Raw genomic sequence first — 25,960 nt, forward strand, 5'->3', positions numbered from 1 at the left:
GAATTCACCCCCAGCATTCACCCAGGCGTCTTCCACTACTATGTATTTAATAACTGTCCTATTACTAGTAGAATTTCCAACACTGATCTTTTCTTGCTAATTAATGAACTCATTGCTAACCATGAAATCATAAGAGAAATCATGAAAGACAGAACAAATTTAGGTGTTAATCCCTATCTCTAGGATTTCCATAAAGTATATACATGTACTATTTCTCAGCACTGACTTGAGTAAAAAGAAACATTGCTTTTAAAATCCTTTCAACAGTATACATTAGTCATTGTTTTTTAGAAAAATTAAAGACAAAAATTAGATTATGTTCTTTTAAATAAAATAAAAGGCAAGTGATTAATATTAAAGAATCATTTTTCTCATAAGCTTGGATATGTGGTTTTAAATTCTTCTATTAAACTTTATTTACACAATAATTTCATTTTCTTTTATTGCTATATCTCATTCATGGACTGAATAGGGAGATAGTCAACGACTATAGGAGAGATGGTCATTGACTCTGAAGTGTTTCTAATCAAAGTGGCAGTCTCTTCTGGGAAGGTTTTATAAGGCATGATCATTTCTTTCAGCAGAAAGGAAGGGGCAGAAGAAAGAAAAGAAAATTCCCTTCCTTTTTTGTTTTGTCCCAAATTCATGTTTTTCCAATTTCCTCCATTTAATTCTTCCAAGTCAAAGCCAATAGAGTGATGTAATTATACAGAATCATATTCTACACTTACATCCAACAGTCCCATTGACCTAATTTAAATGCCGAATTTAATTTTATATGTTAATTTAAACCTACTAAGAAGGTATTTTAAGTGAGAGATAATTAATCCCAACAAATCATATTTCTAGTTAAATGTCATTTAATGAAAGCAATTCATTTTTTTTTTAAAAATTGCTCTAAAATTAGAAGCCTGATGTGAAAGTTTGTTTCTCAGTTTGTGGTTTCACTCCTCTCCTGCTTGCCGTAGATTGGCAGCATGAATCCCATCTCTGCAAGGCTGAAATTCCAATTTTATTCCAACACAACTGTCACAACGCCCTGAAGCAAGCTAAAAACAAGGGGAAAAAAATCTCTCATATGATTTCATTTTCCATGTGTTCTTTAATGGAAAAAATTATCATTCTAAATATTGGTGTTTACTCCTAGTTAAATACTTTTTTTAATCAAAAGGGGGAAAAAAGAAACTGAGATTTAGTTGCTATTATTTCACAGGGAAATATAACAAGCCTGATGTTTGCCTGACAATTCTGCTATTTTTCTTGTGTGGAAACACTGTATTTATCATATACTCTATGTCTGGTGATTCAGATATTGTAGAGACCTTATGGTGAACTGATATAAATGTAAACCCTTTATGCCAGATTGTTTAGGCAGAAAAAAACCAAATGCACTTAATTAACATCTGATGTGTAGCTTTTACAAACACAAATGCAATATTTGTGTTTGAGCACTGACAGTAATGACTGTGAACTATGCTATTAATGTCTGGTTTAAAGATGCTTGTGGTGGGACCATGTCTGGAATAACACAAATAAAAAACTGCATTCAGACAAAACAATAGTGAAAGGCCCATTAGAAAAATGAAGAAACACATGCATGTCTTTCCCTTCAAAATCATTCTCAGAAATAGTTCCAGATACTACTGTTTGGGATCAATGAAAGGGGAAAAGATTCAATATATTTCACGTCACAGAAATGTTCTATTTTAGGTCAGGAGGTTTTCAGTGCTGTCTTCAGAAATTTGATTTATTTCATCTGCCACCTCTTTGGTAGCTATCCTTTACAGATGCACACAGAAGACTGTATACATTTGACCATTTTCAGAATTTGAAAAATAAGTTCTTTCATATCTGAAGACAAAAACTTAAAATTTATGGATTATGTTACTGTTTGAATAAACAGATCCCTTCAATCAACTCCCTCATTAAATACTTTTAAAAAATTATTTCATTGTAAAGATGCTGTACAGGGGTGTTACAGTTACATGAGTAAGGTAATGAGTACATTGCTTGTCAAACATTTGTTTTTCTCCTCCTTTCTCCTCCTTTGTTTTTCTCCTACTATCCTGTCCCTCCCCCATCTCCTGTTTCCAACACAGTGTCTTGTGATTATCATTGTTTCTAGGGGTCATCCTGTGTCCTTGTTTCAGCATTTTGTTATTCCCCTCCTCAAATTAGATAAATGCATATAGAAGATGCAGGGTACCAAAATCAAATACAGTGACAATAGGGGATTTTTTTTTCACTGAAAACCTGTGGAGTGCCAGGAAACTTTCAGGTTGCTGAATACAAAAACACAAAATAAGGTAAACTCTTTCCCAAAGGTTCTGTTTGTGTCAGAGTAACAAGCAGAGCAAAGCACCAGACTCGGAATGCAGGGTCAAAAATAAAGCCACTTATTTCTCCAAAAGCAATTCATTATCATTGCCTATTTGTGCTTTCAATTTTAGAACATGGACTAAAGAGAAACCACAGCTGAAACAACATTTGATGTCTAAAGCCATAGAACAAACGTAATTGCTAAGTTCAGTGCTCCCATTGTAGGTAGGATGGATGATAGTCATTCACATAACCAACTCCATTGAAAACAAAGCTAAGTAAAAACCATGTTCCACAGTGCTGGGATTTCTTCTCCATGGGACTGAATTCATTTCAACTAAAGAAACTATTGCAGGTACTCAGCTGGTTGTGATGTTTTCCAGCTCTGGGAAGGACAAAGAACCCCAATATATTGACTTTAAATATTTTAAAGTAACAGTAACTCAGAACTAAGGCAATTGTAGAAGTGGGCAGACATTAATATGAGATGGGGCCAACCTGGATGAGGAGACTCGTAGGCGACCTGGCTATTCCTACGTTTTCCCACCATAAAGCAATACAGTTCCTGGGTTCATGCAAAGTCTCCAGGTTCCAAAGTTAGTTACTCATTGACATTCCTTTCTAGCATCACAAGTCAACTTACTGCCAAGCATCAGAAAATAATAAGTTGTGGTTTTTAAAAGGCTCCTTAAGACAGAAGTCGTATTAAAATTAGGAATTATTTTCCAAAGACCAGGTAAAACATCTTGGTGTGCTAAAGCTGGATTATTCTATGCCAAGAAACATGTCTGACAATACATTTCTTATTTGTAGAAAGGATTGGCAAGCACAGTACTCCATAAGCAATATAAATAACCAAACAAAAACTCCTGATTTCAAGAGGTGCCAATGACCTTCATGAATGATTCCTAAGGCATCATGTGAAACTAAAATTCAAAATAATTTCTCTGTATTTTAAGTGATGATTCATAAATCCAAGATATTCATACAGTATAACAGAGAGCAATGTTTAAATTATCTCATAAGTGTGTAGGGTTTTAAATATATATGTACATGGTCTTTAGTTATAGACTTAAAAGCATCAACTATTACTGCTTTGCCCTTAATTCTATTCCACAGTAGCTGGTAGCTGCCGACTTTTAGAAGGAACTTGCCTGAAAAAGATACTGTGTGTTTGGCACTAAGAATGTTAAGCATCTGTTGATTTCCTTTTTTTTCTCTACTATTTATAATATTATTTGGGAACTCCAAAACTACCTGTTCCTCTGTAGACTCTGCTTTCTATAGGTATGGTATAAATTAGTGTGTCACTGGAATGTTCACAATGGCTTTCTTAATAGCACCAATAATTTCCAGTTATCTTTTTCAGAAAAAGATAGACACAATATACCAAAATTTTTCTGTTTTGGTGGGTGGAATGAAAAAATAAGTTGGGAAATGCTGACATGACACACACACCCAAAAACAGAGGAATAACACAAAATTAGAAAAGTATATATGGCAATTAAAAATAAAAAATAGAGAAATCATAATATTGGCAAACAAATTTATTGAAAACTTAGATGAATACCATGTCTACCCTAATGAGAGAGGAATATAAGTTTAGGCCAAATCAATTTACTCCCTTCAGATGGAATCTTTTAAGGAACAATATGTGCCATTAAGGTTATCTAAGATTTCAATTAAAGGCATTAAACTTGAATTATTATATGGCTTGTGGAATATCTGAAACTAATTACTCCCTTAAAAACATATTTTTTCTGCTAAGAGCTCTTGTGTAAAAATCTATTAAATGAGTTATGAACAATGATTTGCTTGTAATTGGCAACTCAAAATTTTCATGTTTCTTCAACAAGCTAAGGTTCCTACTCTTTATTGGCATGTATTAGTGAAGAAAAGACATCTGAAGAAAAAGTTGTATTAACCTGTCTTTTCTGTATGTCAACAATGAGAAGAATTAGGATGAAATCAGAAAAGCAACTCCTTTTGTCATAGCCCTCCCACCAAGTAAAATATCTTGCAATTAACTCAACCAAAGAAGTGAAGGACCTCTATGATGAAAACCTTAAAAACTTGAAAGAGGAAACTAAAGCAGAACTAAGTAAGTGGAAAAACCTCCCATGCTTCTGGATTGGGAGAATCAACATCATGGAAATGGCAATACTGTCAAAGGCTATCTATAAATTCAATGTAATCCCTATCAATATCCCATAATCCCTATCAACATCTCAACATCATTCTTTAATGAAACAGAGGATGCAATCCAAAAATTCATATGGAATAATAAAAGACCCCAAATAGCAAAAACAATTCTTAGCAGAAGGAACAGTGCTGGAGAAATATCAATACCAAACTTCAAACTCTATTACAAAGCTATAGTAATAAAAACAGTTTGATACTGGCACAAGAACAGGCCTGAAGACCAATAGAATAGAACTGAAGACCCAGAAATGAACCTGCAGACCTATGACCACATAATCTTCAAGCTAAAAAAAATAGGATGGAAGAAAAACAGGTTAAAAAACTGTAGAAAACTAAAGTTAGATCCTTACATATCATCCTGCACCAGAATCAATTCCAAATGGACCAAAGATCTTGAGGTAAAAGCAGGAAGGAATAGGAGAAATACTAGGGCTCCTTGGCACAGGTTGAAATTTTCTTAACAAAGACCCAGAGAGACAACAAATCAAAGAAAGGTTGGACAAATGGAATTGCATGAAACTGCAGAGCTTCTGCATGGCAAAGGACATAGCTAGCAAGATCAATAGAAAGCCCACAGACTGGGAGAAGATCTTTACTAGCCATACAACTATCAAGGGCCTCATAGCTAAAATATAGTTAGAACTCAAAAAATTAAATCCCCCCAAAACAAATCCCCAATGAAACAACCACCCCATTAATAAATGGGCTAAAGACTTAAAGAGAGCCTTCTCTGAAGAGGAAATAAGAATGGCCAATAGACACAGGAAGAAATGCTCAACATCTCTGGCCATAAATGAAATGAAAATCAAAACAATATTGAGATTCCACCTCACCCAGTTAGAATGGTCATTATCAAGAAATCTAATAACAACAGATGCTGGAGGGGATGTGGCCAAAAGGGAACATTACTACACTGTTGGTGGAAGTGTAAACTTGTTCATCCACTCTGGAAAGCAGTCAAGAGGTTCCTCAAAAAAAACTACACATAGAACTCTCCTATGATCTAGCAATCCCACTTCTGGGTATTTATCCAAATGACACAAACAGGCCATACTAAAGCTATCAGCACAACCATGTTCATTGCCGCATTATTTACCATAGCTAAGATATGGAACCAACTCAGATGCCCCTCAGTAGATGAATGGATCAAGAAAATGTGATATATATGTATATTATATATATATATATATGTATATATATAATGGAATTCTATGCTTCCATCAGAAAGAATGAGATGGCCCCATTCATAAGGAAATGGAAAGACTTGGAGAAAGTCATGTCAAGTGATAAGTCAGACCCAAAGAAACATAGGTCCCATGGTTTCCCTTATTTGTAATCATTAGTATATGTCTAATATAGACCTAGAAGAGGATCAAAATAGCTCAATTACTATGTATATATGACCATATAAGATGATATGAAGTGAAATTAACCCCAAGATATGGAAACAAGAGGTTTTTCTTTATTGTTGTTGTTTTGTACTATGTACTATGTGAAGTCATTTCTTCTTTCTTACATTGTTTTCTTTTCTCTCCCCATGGTTTATCCCTTGTTGTCACTGTATTTGGTACCCTGTGTAACGTGTGTGTGTGTGTGTGTGTGTGTGTGTGTGTGTGTGTGTGTGTGTGTGTGTGTGTGTGTGTGTGTTTAGCTGAATTAGGGAAGGGAAGATGAACAATAAAATGGTGAGATAAAGGACAGAGGGCAAACCAATGCAACAGCCATAATCACAAGACAACATGTTGGAAATGAACTTTACAACTTAGGAGGGAGAATTGGGGGGAGGGAAAGTAGGAGAAAAGCAAGAGAGGGGGTAACAATATTTGACAAGAAATGTACCCATTACCTTATGTATGTAACTGTAACCCCTCTGTATATCTTGACAATAAAATTTAAAAAAAAACAAACCTAACCTGGATGAATGAAGTCTAACTTGATAACGGTTACTACTGATTCAACCTTAATAACTGTCTTTCAAAAAAGATGATAGAAATAATCATAATATTGACTTAGACAAAATAAGTTAAAAGCTTTAAGATTGTTTTTCCTACATATAACATAAATAAAACATAAACATATTCTATCTCTCTATCTATCTATCTATCTATCTATCTATCTATCTATCTATCTATCTATCTATCTCTTATCTAATGTTAAAACATTGGATATTCCTTCTGCCTAAACTCATCCCATTCTATTCCAATGTTGCCTTTTCCATGAAGCCTAATTTGAATCATTCCACTTAAAACCACTGTTTACACCAGCACTCTTTCTGTCCTTGTTCTGTTTTTCCTCTTTATCTACAGCACTATTTTCTAACCCACTACGAAATTAATTTATTTATTAAGCTTGTTACCTATTGTCTATCTCTTCACTCCAACTATACAATGTAAATTCTTAGAGAGTATCAAAATTCTAATTTGCCCACTAAGGATACTCATGACAGGTTACTTAATAAATATTATTGCACTCACTAATTAAGCATAGATTCTCTCTATATTATATTTGATTATAATTTCCATGTCCAAAAATTTTAAACTTCATATTTGGGTGCATGTCACAGTTTGCTTAGTTAGCTCCAAATAATAAACATATACATTGATTTGAGTATTTGTTATGATCAATAATATTTTCATAAGCCTACTTTTATATACAAATACATATACTAATATTTTCTCAAGATTTATCATTAAAACCACCATTCCTGAGAGGCAGTGATGCATATTTTTAATACTCCTGGTACATGTAATGAACTCACTTTCAAAGAGTTTATATCAATTTATGCTACCATTGGCAATATGAATTCCTCTAATGGCATCATTGGGAGTATTAAATATTACCTTTAAAATATCTTTATTTTTATTTATTTATTTATTTATTTATTTATTTATTCATTTATTTACTTACTTACTTACTTACTTACTTATTTTTGGGTCCGGTCGAGGGGCCTGAACTCTGGGCCTGGGCGCTGTCCCTTAGCTCTTCAGCTCAAGGCTAGCGCTCTACCACTTGAGCCACAGTGCCACTTCTGGCTTTTTTCTTTTTGCTTATGTGGTGCTGAAGAATAGAACCCAGGGCCTCATGCATGCAAGGCAAGTGCTCTACCACTTAACCTACTTTCCCAGCTCCTAAATATCTTTAAACACTTTTGTGCCAGTTTTGGCATCTCAAAATTTTAACTTGGGATTTGCAAATTTTTATGTAATGCAGTATATAAATCATGGATCTCCATGTAAAGCAAAAATAGAAAAAAATTTGGAAATGCCTATGGGTTGTGGATTTCAAATCAAACAATATAAGTAATGATGGACAAGTACAGTGTATCTCAACTAAAGCAAATTAATAGATGAGACTGGGGAGTGATGTTCACTTTGTTTTAAATAATTACTGACAAATCAAGATTTCTCGAGAGACTAAATCTGATTTGTAATGATATTAGCATTTGGTCTTGTTTTTGGGGGGGTTGTTTTTTGTTTTTTGTTTTTGCCAGTCATGGGGCTTGAACTCTAGGCCTGAGTGCTGTCCCTCAGCTCTTCAGCTCAAGGCGAGCACTCTACCACTTGAGCTACAGCACCACTTCCAGTTTTCTGGTGGTTTATGGGAGATAAGAGTTTCACGGACTTTCCTGCCTGGGCTGACTTTGAACGCAATCCTCAGATCTCAGACTCCTGAGTAGCTAGGATTACAGGTGTGAGCCCCCAGCCCCCAGAACATTTGGTCTTTTTACCCTTTTCCTGTGGTACTGGGGAATGAAAGCAGGGCTTTTTACATCCAGTTAAAGTTCTTCATAAATGTTGACCCATTTAATCTGATAGTACAGCAAAAATGAGAGCTGAATTAGTCAAGTGTTTGCTTAGCCCAATGCTCAAACCATTTCTTCCACTCCCCTCCCCTGCCAGTGTGCCTCTTTGGATGCTTGTCCACCTGGAGTTTTCGCAGCCCACCTGGCACTAAACTGATTGCATTTACAGCATAATCTCATCAGTCTTATGGAGGCTCAAATTAGAAACCAGGAAATCAATTTCCGAAAATCCTCATAAAACTTACACTTCTCCATTTGTGAGACAAATCATGAGAAAACCTGTCAAATTGGCTGAGAGCTATCAGTTCCTTCTTTTCTTTATAACAAAATACTGAATGAAAAACATCTATAATAACAATCTTACAAATCTCCACTTCATGGGGGAATGATCCCTTAGTACCATACTGGGCATTTGGCAGACAGTATTTCAACTTTGCAATACTATAATATCATTAAGCCCATTTTATAGATAAAAAATAGAGGGTTTGTGAGATTAAGGACCTCTTCAAGGTGATATAATATCACCTTGAAGAATGCCTCAAAACCTATGTACTTCTGTGTACTACTCTACATGATTATGGGTATTATCACATTCTGGAATTAGTAATCAAAGGTCAACATATAAATGATTCTGAAGGCTTTGGCAGAGCTGTGCCATAAGAAACTCTATTCTGCTCTTCATCTACCTCCTATTCCTTATATTTCTGATATTTTCATAACTGCTAAGGTATTAACAGACTACCAAAAATGTGACCTAAATCTGACTACTAGATTGTGGTTGACTTTGTGCCCCTTGCAGAAGGTACCTGAGACTAAAAGAAGACTCAAGCATAGTAGAGTATAGGTAACAGGGGCAGGCTTTGCCTTTTCCTACAGGGTTAGTAGTGAGGGCTAGAGAAAGGAAATACCTTCCTCTGGTATTTGCTCTAGAAAAGAAAACCTTTGCTCCAAGGGTGTCCTTAGAGCTGACACCCAATTATGAGACCCAACTGGATGTTCATGTAGTGAAATACCTTTCTAGCAGCTAGAACAGTTCTCTACCCAAACCCCTACTCCTCCAGGCCCCAGTGATTGTCACACTCAGCATTCAGACCCACATGTGGCCTGCAAGATGTTCGCTGAGTGAGAGCTTCATCCTTTTTCCTCTTTGGTGGTCACATCATTATCTATCTTCTATGTTGTTCCTGGAAGATCCTCCAAGCATCTGATAGGAGTTTCTAGACTCACTAGTTTAGCTTACAAAGGCCAGAGTAAGAGCTAGAAGGAGACCATTAGAAGGAATCACCACTGTGATTCTTCTGGCATTATGAGGGACAGAGCAAATAAGGGAATTCAGTATGCTTTATCTAGTTTAAAAAGAAAATGAAATAGAGTAGAACAAAGACCATATGCCAAACCTGTTAGACCACATCTTCTGGCAGGAGTAGCCCCCAGGTCAGGCTGAAGGTCACTGAAATTTCTCCTTGTGAACCAGCCCAGCTGCTTCCGTCTCTGGACAAGACTGCGTTTCCCAGGCAGGTCAGCTTCACCAAAGAGAAACACACTACAGCCAGGTATGTGCATGACCAGATTCTGAGCAAGGCCTATGGGCAGTGGGAAATTTTAACAAAATTAGACCAAAACCAGGCCCAATAAGATAAGCACATAAGTTTAAAATCATTATCACAAAGATAATCACCTTAACCACTTCTACATGCTGCATGAAGCCAACACCACTAAGGCATATAATTTATATAATTTACATCTATGAGCCAAATATTGAGCATGGTTAATCTTCCTTTAAAATTAATCTTATAAAAAAGTTTGTATTTATGTAAGGAGGCTTGGACCTTTAATTCATTACAAATCTAATTTCTCAAGGAAATTAGATGCATCACTAGATCAATGAACTAAGTGGCTTTGATTTTTAACAATTCTATAACAGCCTCAACAAATATATTCTTAGAGTAGATTAAAAAGTTTAGAGTCCAAGGAAGATCTTCACAATTCAATATCCCTAGCTATGTATACTATTTATTTTTTTTTTTCCAGTCCTGGGCTTGAACTCTGGGCCTGGACGCTTTCCCTCAGCTCTTCAGCTCAAGGCAAGCACTCTACCACTTGAGCTGCAGCACCACTTCCAGCCTTTTCTGCTTATCTGGTGCTGAAGAATCGAACCCAGGGCCTCACGCATGTAAGGCAAGCACTGTACCACTGAGCCACCTTCCCGGCCCAATAAATTGAAATTTTAGGTTTTTGAGGAGGTACTTGATGCATTTTAAGTGCTCAGTGACCACATGGCTAGTGGTTTCCACACAGGGGAACATAGATACACACTGGTTCTACCATCACACATAGCTTTATTGGATAGCACTGGGTCATCTAAGGAAGCCTACTTCTTACATGTAAATGGAGACAATTCTAAATGATAAAACATTCTTTGTATAACTATTTGAGAAAAGAGTCAATGGCAGAACATTTTTCCATCTTCCTCTACCACTTTTTATATCTGGATTCTTGGTATCTGACTCTATCTTCTCAAGGCAAATTACAGAATTGTTTTCTTATTTCTTTTTTTTTTGGGGGGGGGGGTCGGTCGTGGGGCTTGAACTCTGGGCCTGGGCACTCACCCTGAGGTCTTCAGCTCAAGGCAAGCACTCTACCACTAGAGCCACAGCACCACTTCCAGTTTTCTGGTTGTTAATTAGAGATAAGAGTCTTATGGACCTTGCTGCCTGGGCTGGCTTTGAACCTTGATCCTCAGATCTCAACCTCCTGAGTAGCTAGGATTAAAGGCCACCGGTGCCCAGCTCCTATTTCTTTTAGATTACTACATCAGAGGATCTTTGCTTGCAGCTAAGTCAGCTTTCCAAGGGGTAAACTACAGCCCACATTAAGTAAGTAAGGGTAGTAGCAGTATGCACTTCCCTGTTTCATGTATAAAATGCAAGTGCTTAAGAAATTTTGAAACAGGTCTGGCTTATCAGAAGGGTGGGTCTTCTTTATTTGGAGGTAGATCCACGGCTACATCCAGGGCCTCTGGTCACTAAACTTTCCCATTTGCAACTTTTGGGTATCTCATCTGTCCATTTATTTGTAACATAAGCTACCACATTGGTAAAAGAAGTAAAATATAGAACATTTTAAAAAAATGTTGTTTTGCTGGGATATAAAACGTCATAGAAAAATGTTCCTTCTTTGAGTCAATAGTTACACAACCAAATGGGGCAAAGGAATTGCTAAAGGTTTAAGCTGTTAACTAAATTGTTCCCTCAAATCTGGAGTGGCAGTGGGGAAGGAGACAAGAGAACTAGGAGCACTTCAAGAAAATTAAGATGTTAAGACATCTAAGCATCTGACCACTCTCCAAATTGTTCTTGTCCTATGTATCTGATCCAATCATAACTTAGAGTGATTCACACTCTGGTTGAAGCAGTAGCCTTAAACATAAAATAGGATGTCCAAAAGTCTCTCCCACTAAACACTCTAACACATTTTCTGGCTTTTCCCAGCTCCTTGCTTGTCCAGGCCAGCACCTCTATTTGGAGCTACTGTTCTTAGGTACTGAATGTTTACATAGTTCAGAATGCCTGCTAAGGAGTATTCTTGAGCCTCAGAGGCAAAGCATGCAGAAATGTTTATAGCTGTATTCTCTAACTGTGCACAACTGGGGGTGGTAGGGTAAAGTGCCAGGAAATACAGGATTGAATAGCATTTCAACTCCTTAATAGCTATTTGGAACCAAGAATAATTTATTTGACATCTGTGAGTCTCAACATCTCTGTCTATAAACTAAACAAAAAGAAAGAATCTCCTAAAGCTTTACTAACGTCTTATCTTGAAATCTGTCAATTACAAGAAGGAAAAGGAAAGATTTATTCCCATCTCCCTATATGAATAGTATTTCAGGGCAACCAGATAACCAAATTAACAAGCGCAACAATTTTTAATATTGAAAGATAAATCAGTAACTGTGAAAATGATGATACAATCAGAAAATAAGCATCTCAAAAGAGTAATTTTTAAATGGGCTGGGAGTATAGGTCAATTTGTAGGGTGCTTGCCTAGCATGCATGAAGCCCTAGGTTGACTTCTTCATGAAGCCCTAGGTTGACTTCTTGACACTGAAAAAAAAATTAAGCCAATCTGGAATTGTATAATGGAAAAGGCAATTCATGTATATATCACCTCTCCTGAGGTGACGTGTTCTGAAACACACAGCAGACATTTGGAAACTTCTTTCCATCAAACGTGACCAATTTAGTCTCTAAAGATAAATCATTTCAAGGGAACTTGAGGAATGGGTATAATCAAAAAGATCACAAGGAAGAAGACAGATCTAGAAGGTAAATGTTCTATAGGACAACTGAGCCAGTATCTGCAACAAGTGAATGGAAGAGCAAAAAAAAAAAAAAAAAATGAAGTAGGACAAGCAGGGCGGTGGGTGGGGGGAGTGGTCCTAGATTAGAAAACAGAGAAACAATTAGTATCACATGGGAAGCCTATGTGCCAGTTAACTTCTCATTGTTGTGAGAAATACATGCAAGAAACAATTTAAAAAGAGGAAAGATTTAATTTGGCTCAGGTTTTTAGATTTTTCGGTCCATGGTGAGCTCTGATGTGTTGCTGTGGGTAGAACTCCAGCCTTGAGCAAAAAAAAAAAAAAGCTAAAGTGGGATTGTGAGCTCCTGAGCTCAAGCTCCAATACCAGAACAAAGAGAAGAAGAGGAGGAGGAGGAAGAGGAGGAGGAGGAGGAGGGGGAGGGGAAGGGGAGGGGAGGGGAAGGGGAGGGGGAGGAGGAGGAGGAGGAAAAAAGAGGGAACACTTCAAACTCAAACTTATATCTCAGCAATCTTCAGATGCTTGGCATCATTATTTAAAGCAACAGTTTTGTGCATAATTGCTGAACAGTCATTGCTAACTATAATTGTCTCAGCTGTCTGTTCTACTTTGCAGTAGAGTCAAAGGTTTCTAAGTTCTGACTCCACACAGTCTCAGACAGTCTCAAGAAACAAGGGCTCCTGAACTGATCTTGATTCCCACTTAACATTTGTGCTCTCCTTCCACTGGCATTCATTTTTCCACTCTTGTGCTCATGTGCTCTTTTAGAGCTTTCATTTGTTTTTATTGACACCATCAAATCTAATCTACTTGTATTGGACAGTGGATGATGGGCTTTTGCTTCCCCTTTTAGTTCACCAAGGCCCTGAGAGTAATGTCTTACAGTTTTTCACCAAAGGATTGTTGAGTAGAGTGACTTTGACTCCTAAGCACTTTGCAAACCTTGCATATCAGTGTTCACTGCCAACTTGCAAATGAGAGTAAGGATCACATTGAACAAAATGAGAACTGGGTTCAAGAATACATTGTATCCCCAGTGGGAGGCTATGGGAACAATTTTCTACCATGTGTTCACATTTGATATACTGTCCTTGAAACAGTTCCCATCTGCAAAAGTAAAGCCATATGTTCTTGGGGAGATAGTAAATGAGTTTGTCTCATGTATGTATATGTATGTGTATATGTAGACATATATGGTATATCATATAGATATATGGGATATATCTATGACATATATAGTTCTACATATTACATATTTTAAATATAGATATATAGTTAGTGTATCTATACACATATATTAAACCTTTATTGATTAAAATGATTTCTAGCAATTTTAATGCATGTATGTTGTACACTTTCACCTTAGCTTCAGACAGCTCTGTATTTAGTTATGTTACTCTTTTTCTATTTTTAATTTTTATTATCTTTAAGCAGTTGTAGAGAGAAGTTTCCATTTAACAAAGCAGTTTATGAATAGAATGCATTTGATCAATGTCACCCCTTTCCACATTCTCATCCATCCCTTCCCTACACATCCATTCCCTCACTCTTCTTAATTCTGTAGGTTAGACATTGAATTTTTGACTGCATTCTCCTCCTTTTCTCCTCTTCATTTGCTTACCTCTTGCCTCTTAACTCCACCCCATCCTTTCCTGGTGTTTGTTTTATTGAACATTGACTTTGCCTTTCTAAAGAATTACACTATTTTCACTCTCCCCTGAATCTGTTATATTTCAGTCACTACATTTGTTTTTTTTCCACAGTTACACTTATTTATTAAGGCCAGGGAATGTGTATAATCTTTTTTTATTGTGAAAATACTGTACAGAGGGGTTACAATTACTTGGGCAAGATAATGAGTTAGTGACTACATTTGTATACCTTTGCATATCACCCAAATGTATTTACTTATAAGTTTATAAACTAAATCTAGCTTCCATATATAAGGGAAACATGAACACTTCGTGTTTCTGGGCCTGACTTACTGTTTCTCTTTGAAAAAAAAAAGAATCAATGCAATGAGGAGTTTCTTGGTGCAACAAGACCTTTTTTTTGGGGGAAGGGTTGGTCATGGGGCTTAAACTCTGGGCCTGGGCGCTGTCCCTGAGCGCCACTTGAGCCACAGTGCCACTTCCAGTTTTCTGAGTGATTTATTGGCAATAAGACTCTCACAGACTTTCCTGCCCAAGCTGGCTTTGAAGCGTGATCCTCAGATCTCAGCCTCCTGAGTAGCTGGGATTACAGGTGTGAACCACCAATGCCCAGCTGCAACAAGAACTTTAAGCTTTGTGTTCTTAACATTAATGCCTCTATTATGTCTAAATTAGCCACTATTTTGGCTGAAATATAGAACTTTAGAGAATATACAATAGTAAAAGGAGTCTGCAAATATGGTATTTCATAACCTATTTAATTAGATGTACTTGTCTGCCTTACATTAACACATGCCTTGCACCTGTAGTGCTATTTATTTATTTAAACTTTCCTTTTTTAATTAGTTGCACAAAAGAGTAACCATTCAACAAATCAGTTTATAAGTACAATGCATCTTAATTGACCTCGCACTTTCATCATCCTCCTCCATCCCTCCCAACCCAGATCCCTCCTCTCTCATTTCCTTCTACTTCTCTTTGTTTTAGAATCCATTTAGGACTTCTAATATAAGTGGAGTTGAAATTTCACCGAATTGTATTTCAGTAGCTCAAGAAACATAACTCATAAGCTTAGTTTTGTTACATTTTTGATAGCAGCCAAAAATGCACAACTTAGAAAAAAATCCCTCAAGTCTATCACTCTCTTCCTCTAGGAATAAATTCTCTTTCTGCTGCTACCCCCCTCCCCATGAATGTGTGGTTTGTCATTATCATTCTTAAACCAAAACTCTAGTAATGCTCAAAAAAGTATCAAATCTTTTCATAAGCACATACCAATCAAAAAAAAGTATTTTTTCCAACTCCTAGCACCTCAGACACAAATCAAGTAGAGGGGGGATAAAAGCACAAAAAATCTAAAAATTAAACTGGGTGCTAGACTTGAAATCTCATAAGCATCCTCTAGTTTTAGTATAGCTCTCTTAATATAGCCAAGTTTTTTGTTTCGTTGATTTTTTATTTATGTATTTTTTAATGAGAAGGGGGGAAAATTCCCTACCAGAAGTGACAAAAAAATCTCTCAGATGGCAAAACAGATAGCCCCAAAAGTTTTGTCTAAATCCATGCACATACCTAAAATAAAACTGGCCGATAAATCTTGCCACACAGTACATTTTAAAAGAGTGGCTCTTGGAAATATTGGATAGCAGGGATGTTGCACTACCTCTAATTAAGTACAGACTAGGAAAAATTATTCTTAGCTTAGTCTATGAAAGGGGGTGGTGGAAATTTCTCTTTTGCAATTCAAAATTATTTTAAAGATAGAACATTTCTTTTCAATGTCTTCATTAAACAGAGCTGTTAAGAATTGTCTCCCAACCATCCCCAAAAGAGTACAAAGCTAACCAGGATTCACCCCATATGCTCAGCTTTGAAGTGTGAAGCTGTGACCATCCCACTAGAGTCTTACACCACCATCAAAGCCATCTCATTACGCCCAGTGCTGAGAGTTAAAGCATCGGGCCTTACCCACTCCAACACAAACACTGCATTAACAAAGCAACCGCAATATTTCTCCCCCACATGGCTAGGACTTGAAGAAATTTCTACCATATGTACATATGCACGAGATACAAAATTTATTGTGCTAGAACATCATTGAGAAGTACATTAAACATGCTGACTAGAACGGGATGTTATTCTAAGGGACTGGAAAAAATAAAAGGCAGCTGATCTTTCTGATGAAAGAACAGGAACATTAGGTTGAAAAATGAGATCAAGAACAATTCCTAAATTGCATTTTGACTGACACATTCCATTGCTTGTTCTTTCTTGAGGTAACAGAAAAATAATTTGAGATGAAAGGAAATTCTATTGCATATCATTAGATGCTACTGTATGATTTCTCAGGTTTTATTCCAACAGAGCAAACAGATGTACAGATCATGATAGGAAGATAGAAACAATACTTCAAAATGAACACAATGGAATTTCACCTGCATCTCTGAATTGTCTACAATTTGCATGGTAGTAAAAAAATAATAAAATGCAAACAAGAATGTATCCAAGAAAGAGAAACAGATCAGCACTCAATTGGTTCTCATGTAAAAAATTATTCATGATATTAAAATGTTTGAACCTAACAATTTTATTCTTTTGTATTTTCTTTAGGGAAGTCCCTGATTTTTTTATATGAGACAATTCAAAAACTTCGTTGTACATTATTTGTAATATGGGAAAGGGGGTAATAATCTGAATATTCACAAATAGAGGAATAGATAAAATGTGGCACTGTGATAACTACTTAAAAGGTTTGAGCTAGGTGTCTATGTAATTCCATAGTTAGAGCTCCATACTGGATGAATAAGCTATAGTAAGATAATGCTTTTAATACAAACACATACAACCAATACAATATAGATTTAGGAGCACATGCTATACCCTCCATATTCATAGGCTCTACACCCACAGATCCAATCAACTAGAAAACAAAAATAATTACATTTGTACTGACCATGTATAAATTACTTTTTTGTCATTATTCCATAAACAATACCATGCAACATTATTTATTTTATTAAATATTGTATATAGTCTATGTATGGTTTAAAGTATACAGGACAATATGCCTAAATTGGGTGCTATACTGTAACATGTTATGTAAGGGAACTGAACATCCATAGACTTTGCTATACGTGAAGGATCCTAGAACCAACCTCTAATGGACACTGACAGACAATTGTACATAGATATATAAATAAAATCATGGAGAATTTCTGGATTGGGATATATCATAACCTGGCAGGAAATAAAAAATCAAAGTGCTTATCAGAGGTCACTTTAGTTTTATCTACAGTGTGTAAAGTTTTATATTAAAAAAAAGAATTAAGAAAAAAATTGAGGCAAGGCCTAAGAAATAGATGGTTGTAAGAATCCTTTGTACTTCTGCTGTCCTGACGGACAAATATGAGTGTTCTTTCATGTTTCTATACAATTTTTTAAAAAGTTGTTCACTTGAAGAATGACACTTTGCTGACTTAATGACACTAACAGAATTAATTTATATATTACTCAGTAACTTATTTTAACTTGCCAATTAGAACTATGTTCTAATTGTTTCATAGACAAATTTCATGGCTCTAGTTTTCTTGGGAAAATATACTCTATTATACTTTAATAGACAAAATATCAGAAATGGGCTGGGTCTTAGTGGCTCACATCTGTAATCCTAGCTACTCAGGATGCTGAGATCTGAAGATATGGCTCAAAGTCATCTCCAAAAGACAAATCTGAGACTCTTATCTCCAATTCATCAGCAAAAGGCTGGAAGTGGAAGTACAGCTCAAGTGGTAGAGGACCATAACTTGAGTGAAAAAGGTAAGGAAAAATATGGCATAGGGAATACAAACAAAATACTCCAAAAATATTCAGACTTCTTCCATTCTCTTCATCCTATTTCTCTAAAATAGGTATATATAATTTTGCAAATAAATGATAATGGAAAAGCCATTTACTTCTTCCTTGAAAGTGTTTGGCCTGTCAGTTCCAAACTTAGAATTCTAGAGCTGCGTACACATCTTTTCTCAAACCTTATTTGGGATCTTGATACATACAATAGAGGAAAGGGATCCACTGTCTTTATAGTGGAAGAAACTACCTTGGGTCCTAATGGCTCAGAACCCCATCCATAGACCTTTAGAATGACTACCACAGACCATAAAGAATGACTAACAGTGATTATGGTCAGCAGGAGGCAAAGTTCTGGTCTCATAGGATACTATGTCCCATATTATAGAGGCAAATCCTAGACTAAAAAATTGACTCAAAACATTTTCTGAAGTCAACTGACAGGGAATCTGTGCTCATGTTCACCCCTAAATTCTTATTTTCCTCTTTTCCTCTTTTGTTTCTTCTCTACTGTTCCATATGATGTCAGCAGTTAGTTCAGGTTGATCAGAAATGTAAAGGCAGATACACATTAATATGTAATATATGGATGAGATTGGTGTTGAGCTTGTCATTTCCAAATACTGCTCAGGCCACTGACAATCTTATACTCTTTCAGAGAATAGCTGAATGCCCCAAAGGGTCATTCAGGTTGGACTTGGCAAAACCATGGGAGTGGTCAGGAATCTCGCTGTTGATCCTGTGCGTGGATTCAGCTTACCAGGACTACCATCAACTTGAATGGTGACCATTACATTTGCTTCAAAGGAGCCTGAGTCCGTTTTTTCCTGCATAATTTCCCAGAAAACTACAAATAGGCAAAACTGACACAGTGATATGTGGAACTTAACAATGAAATCCTAGTGGCGAGGAATGTGGCAGACTTACTGATCTTAGCTTAAGATAAACCAAAATGATCCATTTGGTCTAGCTGCCACTCAGGACCACACTTCTATTAGTAAGCTCCCCAATAAATTTCCATCTGTGCCATGCTAACTCTATCCACCTCACTTTCTTGTGTCTCACAGCACCTTGTGGCCAGTTTCCAGGCTGCATGTAGGATCAAGTTATAGAACAACATTCTGTGTCAACATAAAGCCCACTCCCCACAGCAACCATTGGCTATGAACAAATGGTGCTCCTCAAAATGGCAAACAAGTGGTTTGCAAGAGTTAGTTTTCTTGTGTGTGTGTGCAGCTCCTAACACTCTTCCCGGCTACTGGCCATCAACAGTACTCAGCAATCTCGCTGGTCTCAAATCCCCACTCCAAAGTCAAGTCCCGCCATCTTCTTTTCCCAAAGTCCCTCTAATTCTTCACCAATTCTCAGCAATGTCCATTTACATGAATCATACTTCTCCTTCTTTCAATCACCTCTGGGAGAAAAATGCTTCTTGCCCATGGCTGATGTTTCCTTCCTCATTGAGACAGTTCTAGTCTTGCTGTCTATTACAGGTTGAATTGTCTCTCCCTGCCCCATCTGCAAAAAGGCATGTGTTGAACCCCTTACTCCCAGAATATGACCTTATTTGGAAAAAGAACCACTGCAAATATATCTGGTTAAGATGAGGTCATGCTGGAGTAAGTTGAACCCCTAATCCCATATGATCAGTGTCCTCATAAAAATGGGAAATTTGGACACACACAGTAAACAGGAAGAATGTCACGTGAACATGAAGTGGATCATGCTTGAGACAAGACAGAACAAGTCCTTCCTCAGGAACCAACCCTTCTAACACCCTGATCTCAGACTTCTAGCTCCAGCATTATAAGACAATAAATTATTGTTATTTAAATCACCTAATCAGTGGCATTTTTGTCACAACTGCCCTAACAATATATTAGCTTTGCTCCTTCCCAACTTTTATTCTCTAGTAGGGTATTTGAGAGAGAAGCTGGCTATCTATAGACTTGCCTCAACTTCTACCTTCCTCCTTGCCCTAAAGCTGTCCAGCAGTTGGTCTGTGCTATCTGTCTACTGCTATCTGAGCCTGGCTGGATAAGTCTGTCTAGTTCTACAGCTGAGTAAGCCCAGACACAAATGTTAGTCTTAATAGTAATAGAGGTAGTATTTCCATCTCTCATCTGCCTTTCTCTTCTATGGAACTGGTTCAAAATTTGAGGAAGAATGGACTACTTGTGCCTTCTTCTTGATCCTGGCCCTAGACTTCTTATCTCCCTGGGGACAGGGAGTGGGAAGCCCCCTTCCTCTGCTTTCTAATTCTATTATCATGGTATAAACCTTATTCTCTTTCTTCCCACAGCCTTTTATTTATTTTAACAATTTTTAAAAATTTAATCCAGCATATCCCCAAAGATTATCAAATCCTTTTCCATAAGAAAAATATCAATGAGATCTTTTACATTCTTTTTTTCCTACACAAGCTTTGTGTTGGTGTTTGCTTCATGCACTTAAGGCCTAGGATTTGCACTAGTAACCACCAAATTGGATAGTATGGTATTAGATTAAGGGATTGGGAGTGAAGTAAACAGACCAACTTACTAGGTAACTTTTCTGTTCTTTGTCTTTGTTTGTTTTCATTGCTTTTGTTTTTGCCAACACCTTTACTTTTATCTGTCAGAAATTCAAACATGTACACATACTGCTACTTCCATGTTGTCATTATGATCATCTTGAGAAATATACCTTCCTCCACTGATAGAGACCAGGTAAATGTATTGGTATGTACACGAGAGTATGCAGAGTCTTGGGTTTATGCAGTTAATCTTACTGGCCCATATAGCTACTAACAATATTATGCCAGTGCTTTTGAACTTTCTAATTCTACTAACCTTGACATTGGAAGTCACTGTAAATGCTAGGAAGGAAAAGTCACAAAGATCGAGGAATTCAGAAAGAGATCACTAAGATATTGTAACCTTGGCTTTAAAAACAGCATGATATTCAGTTACCTGTTAGAAACCCCCTATTCAGTCCACATTCGCTGAAGCATCATCAACTGAATAATGTATCAATCAATACCTACTAAAAATCAGAAATGTAAAGCCCCTGAACTGTAAGGTCCCCCAGAGCTGCTTTTACTAAGGGATGAATGTTTAATGTTTGCTACAGTGACCTGTTGTCTTCATTCTGAGTATTCCAAGATGAAGTGACGTTTGTATTTTCTAGACTAGGTAAATAATTAGAAAAAGTGTACATACATCCTCCCTATTCATCCTAATTAGAACATCCATATAGGACATTTATTCTTGTTCATATTTTAATAAATCTCATTCAATATAACTTAAGAATGAGACAGGAAATGAGAAAAGGCCAATGCTGGTGACAGCTGTGATCAACTAAGGATTTAATGCTGCTGAGATGGGACTCAGAAGAGGACGCATTTATCTAAGAATTCTGGCCCTTCCAATGGGGTGTTAAATTGCTAGTAAGAACCCAGGTAAGAGAAGAGAGTATAGCTATTTCAAGTATAATTGGGCAGATCCATAATTTTTGATTGGTGATTATTGTTAGTTGATACCAAGTCTCCCATTTGTCATTTTTCTTCCTCTCTAGTACCTCTGTTTTGCTGTAGTTCTTATAACTCTCCTGCATTTATTAAGCCTGTAGCGATAAACATTTGTGAATAACCAGGTAACTTTTTCCTTCATAGTTAAAATGTACTGAAATCACAGGACATCAACCTTCATAGTTTTCATTACTTTTCCAATGCACAATCTTACCTTGTTTTCTGGCTTCTTATACGGTGGCAGTATCCTGTGATTCTCAAATGCTATCTATCATGTATGTTTACATATCTGTAAGATCGACTGAATTTTACAGAATGGCAATGAAAAGTGGTGCTGATGGTGGTAAGAACTAGGTTAGAATCCAGGGCTTAAGTAGCCTCATCTCAACCAAATCCAATGCTGCTTTGTAAGACCATCTCCATAGAAACCCAAGAATCACAGTAGAAAAGCCTTGATGTGAAAGGTTGCTCCTGATTTTCCAGATCAGCCCATGTTTTCACAGTGTGCAATGAGGTCATCAGAGGGTCTCAAAATGCTCAGTGTTGCTGTCCTCTGAATCTTTACTGGCACAAGTCCTACAAGTCATAAGAATCCTCCAAGAATACTTCTGAGGCTAGTAGTTCAAACCAAGTTCATTAACATTTGATATATATATATATATATATATATATATGTATAAACCATACAAGAGCTATTTTTTTCATTTATACATTTTACTTAACTAGCACCTTATCTTTCCTGCCTCCTAAATAATTGCCTTGATTTATATAGCATGTCATTCAATGTTACTTTACTTGATCAAATATAAAACAAAAAAAACCCTCTCTCTATCACTTTACAAAGTCCATAACTATGTTCAACACTATTTTTCTCTTTTTGTCATTCGGGGCCTCACGCTGGGATAAGGAAGTCCTCTACCACTTGAGCCATGTCCATAGTCCTACACGTGCTTAAAGTTTAATATTTTGATCTTACAAGGTAGGTAGATACTTTTTTATAGACAAATCATTAGGCAACTTTGCCTGAAGGGCCCTCTGCCCTTACTTCCACTCAAATCCTTAGGAAAGTTTGTGGGGATTTGGAGGGTGAGGGCAGACAACAGGATCGTAGGACAGAGTTACTGGCTCTTGTATGGGAAAATAGAAAAGGAGAAGTAGAAAATACCGAGAAAGCATGATGGTCCACAAAAATCGTGTAGATAAAGTATATCAAGTTTACAGGAGTCCCATCATGCAGATTAACTGTGCTCAGTATTGAGGTAGAAGTAGGTTTATCCAAGAGTGTTCTTGTAAATTTACCAGAGATTCCAAATTAGGTAAACTTATTGAAGGATCCAAGGTAATTCAAAATCACTAAGAATTAGAGAAGACTTCAGGTAAAGATGACACTGTGGATCCATATGCATACTTCCACTTCTACCAAAAATATCAAGAAAAATATGATAAAGAGATTATGTTTAGAGGATTAACTCCACTCAGACAGATACAGAAGAGCAAACAACATTAAAAGTTATAGAAGAGATACGCAGGTGGTAATTTACCAAATCCCTGCTGGCAAAAGGGACAGTAGATAAGTAACCTCATTTGTACCACAGATACTTGAAAATGGTGAGAACTAGCAGCATCACAGAGGGAGGGAAAGGTAAAGTGAAGGTCAAAATAGGGAGTAAGTCATCTGGCTGGGGAATACTGGGCCCAGCTAAAGAGAAAGAGGGGAATTATGAAAATATTACAAAGTGCGGAGACTTTTTAGCCCTGTTCCTCAACACTAGACTTTGATTTAAACTTCTGGTTGAAGATTTTGCCCAGAATAAAGACTGAAAGAGATTCTCAAAAAGAGACAAGTTGGCCAGCTCAAATTACATCTGGTAAACACACTCAAGAATTTCTACTGAGCCTTTTAGTGTCCTCTCAGAGTAAACAGCTAGCCAGGGATCAAAAAATATCTAAGAAAAGCAAGCAAACAAAAAAAGCAACTGTATTGTAGGGATGGGAAAAAGAAGGATACATCAAACAACTATGCCGAGAGAAGAAAATGCCAGAATTAGTCTTTGATAATGCATTTGTTAGGTATGGCCAGGATATTGTGGTAAAAAATAAATATAAGGAACACCCAGAGAGTTAATAAGGATATGGTATAGAGGAAATACATAAAGGACGTGTTATAAAATAAAATATAAAGTATTATAAAAATGTAAACTAATGTAAAATAAGAAAGAAAACAATTCATTGGGAATGTTTGCATAGCTATCATATAACCATTAAATATTAGTACAAATTTTAGTATTAAGAGGAAGGAAAGTCAGGTGCTGGTGGCTCAGGACTGTAATCTTAGTTATTCAGGGAGCCAAGATACAAGGATCACGATTTGAAGCTAGCCTGTGTGGTGGTTATCACCAATTAACCACCTAAAAGACAAAAGTAAAGGTGTGACTCAAGTAGTAGAGCACCAGCACTGAGAAAAAAAAAAAAGCTAAAGGACAGTGCCCAAGCCAAGTTGAAGCTCCAGTACTGGCACAAAGAAAGAAGGGAGTATAAGGAAGTAGGGAACGGGATAAGGAAGCCAAATTCTTACCTTCCACAGTGAGAAGTAAACAACAAGTGTCTAACAATGAACAACTAAAAATAATCAATAGAAGTACAATATTTACATACATGGAATCAAATCTTAAGTAACAGGATCAAAGAGTTGAAAGTTGTTTGTTCTGAAAGAGTGACGTATGTGTATGAGAGAGGTAAGGGTTAGAAAGGTACTTAAGAATTTTTGGAATAAATTCTATAGAATATGTAACATATCCACATATATCCTTTTAACTAAAATAAAAGAAAGAAAGAGGAGGAAGAATAAAGAGAGAGGGAGGAAAAAGAAAACTTTCAGAGACATGATAGAGGTATTAAGGCATAGCCTATGAGATCAAACTTGGGATTTTTGTAGAAAATGAAAGCAAAAAAGTCTACAGTAGTGAAAAATATCTACAATCTTTAAAGAAACATAGACAAGTTATCTATTTCCAGGGCTAAAATGCAACAACTAAACGATAGCATGTAAAAAATGTCTTCGTGCTTTTTCTCCTCAATTTCTTATTCTCAAATCATTTCTGAGTGATGACAATATTATACCAGGCTTTGTTCCCTTTCCTTGCAGCATCCTACAGCATCTATTTATATAGGCCACCATCATCTTCCCAAACGTGTCCACCTCTCATTCCCTATTACGCAGGCAAGAAGACATTTCTGAATTCAAAGCCAATTGTACCACTTTTTTGCTTCAAACATTGAAGTGGTTTCTACTGCCTTTGGATAAGGTTTGAACTCTTGAGCCATCTAAAGCTTCATAACCTAGCCCCTGACATCCCCTTGGGTTCTTAAAATTTCCAGGAAAGTTGTCCCATCCTACCCTATCTCTAAATTTCAGCAGGCCATACTGAAGTCCTATGTACTTCATCTCTGACATCTGCCCTGTGATCTCTTCTATTCTAAAATGTCTCCAATTAAAATTATATGCAAAATTAGGTGTGTATTTCTATTATGTACCTATGAAAAAACATGTACAGAAGCATACACATGATGTTGACAGTGTCTATAAATCCCCACAACACCAATATGGGAACTACTTTAACAATGTCTTAAACTAGGCACGGCCGGCTCAAACCTGTAAGTCCTAGCTACTCAGAGGCTGAGGTTTGAGAATCATGAGTCAGTGGCAGCCTTGGCAGGAAAGTCTGTGAGTTTCATCTCCAATTAAGCCCCCAAAAGCCAGAAGTGGAGATGTGACTCAAGTGGTAGAGTGGTAGCCTTAAGTGAAAAAGTCAAAGAACAAGTACCCAGACCATGAGTTTGAACCCCAGTACCAGAAGAGATAACAACAACAAAATGCATCCCTTAAGATGTAAGACTATAGTTGAACCAAAAAGTGGTAGAATTTCTGCATGAAAAGCATATATGAATTCCATATGTCAATATTAACTATTTTTTTTGTTTGTTATGGGGCTTGAACTCAGGGCTGAGGCACTGTTCCTGAGCTCTTTTTGCTTAAGGCTAGTGCTCTATCACTTTCAGCCACAGCTCCACTTTCTCTGTTTTTGAGTGGTTAACTGGAGATAAGAATCTCACAGGGACTTTTCTGCCCAGGCTGGCTTCAAACTGGGACATTCAGATCTTAACCTCTTGAATAGCTAGGATTACAGGTGTAAGCCACCAGCACCTGGCTTTAATTATGTTTTTATGTTACCAGCACGTCCTACATTGCCTTTTGTCCCCAAAAAAGTTAACTAAATTGTTTGAAAGTCGGATTCCCTGGAAATGAGTTA

The 25,960-nt window shown here is 36.7% G+C and overlaps 1 protein-coding gene across 6 annotated transcripts in view; it reads right to left on the reverse strand.

Annotated features, from left to right (window-relative positions):
• Positions 1-25,960, reverse strand: part of Ftcdnl1 (formiminotransferase cyclodeaminase N-terminal like) — an 82,706-nt gene that overhangs the window by 3,635 nt on the left and 53,111 nt on the right. For all 6 annotated transcript variants that reach the window (XM_069995847.1, XM_069995848.1, XM_069995850.1 and 3 more), the window contains one exon: positions 9,721-9,906. In XM_069995847.1, coding sequence (XP_069851948.1) covers positions 9,721-9,906 — 186 coding nt within the window. The remainder of the gene's footprint in view (positions 1-9,720; positions 9,907-25,960) is intronic.

The sequence above is a fragment of the Dipodomys merriami genome, unplaced genomic scaffold (assembly GCF_024711535.1).
Source record: "Dipodomys merriami isolate MVZ:Mamm:240054 unplaced genomic scaffold, mDipMer1.0.p SCAF_49, whole genome shotgun sequence".
Taxonomy (NCBI): domain Eukaryota; kingdom Metazoa; phylum Chordata; class Mammalia; order Rodentia; family Heteromyidae; genus Dipodomys; species Dipodomys merriami.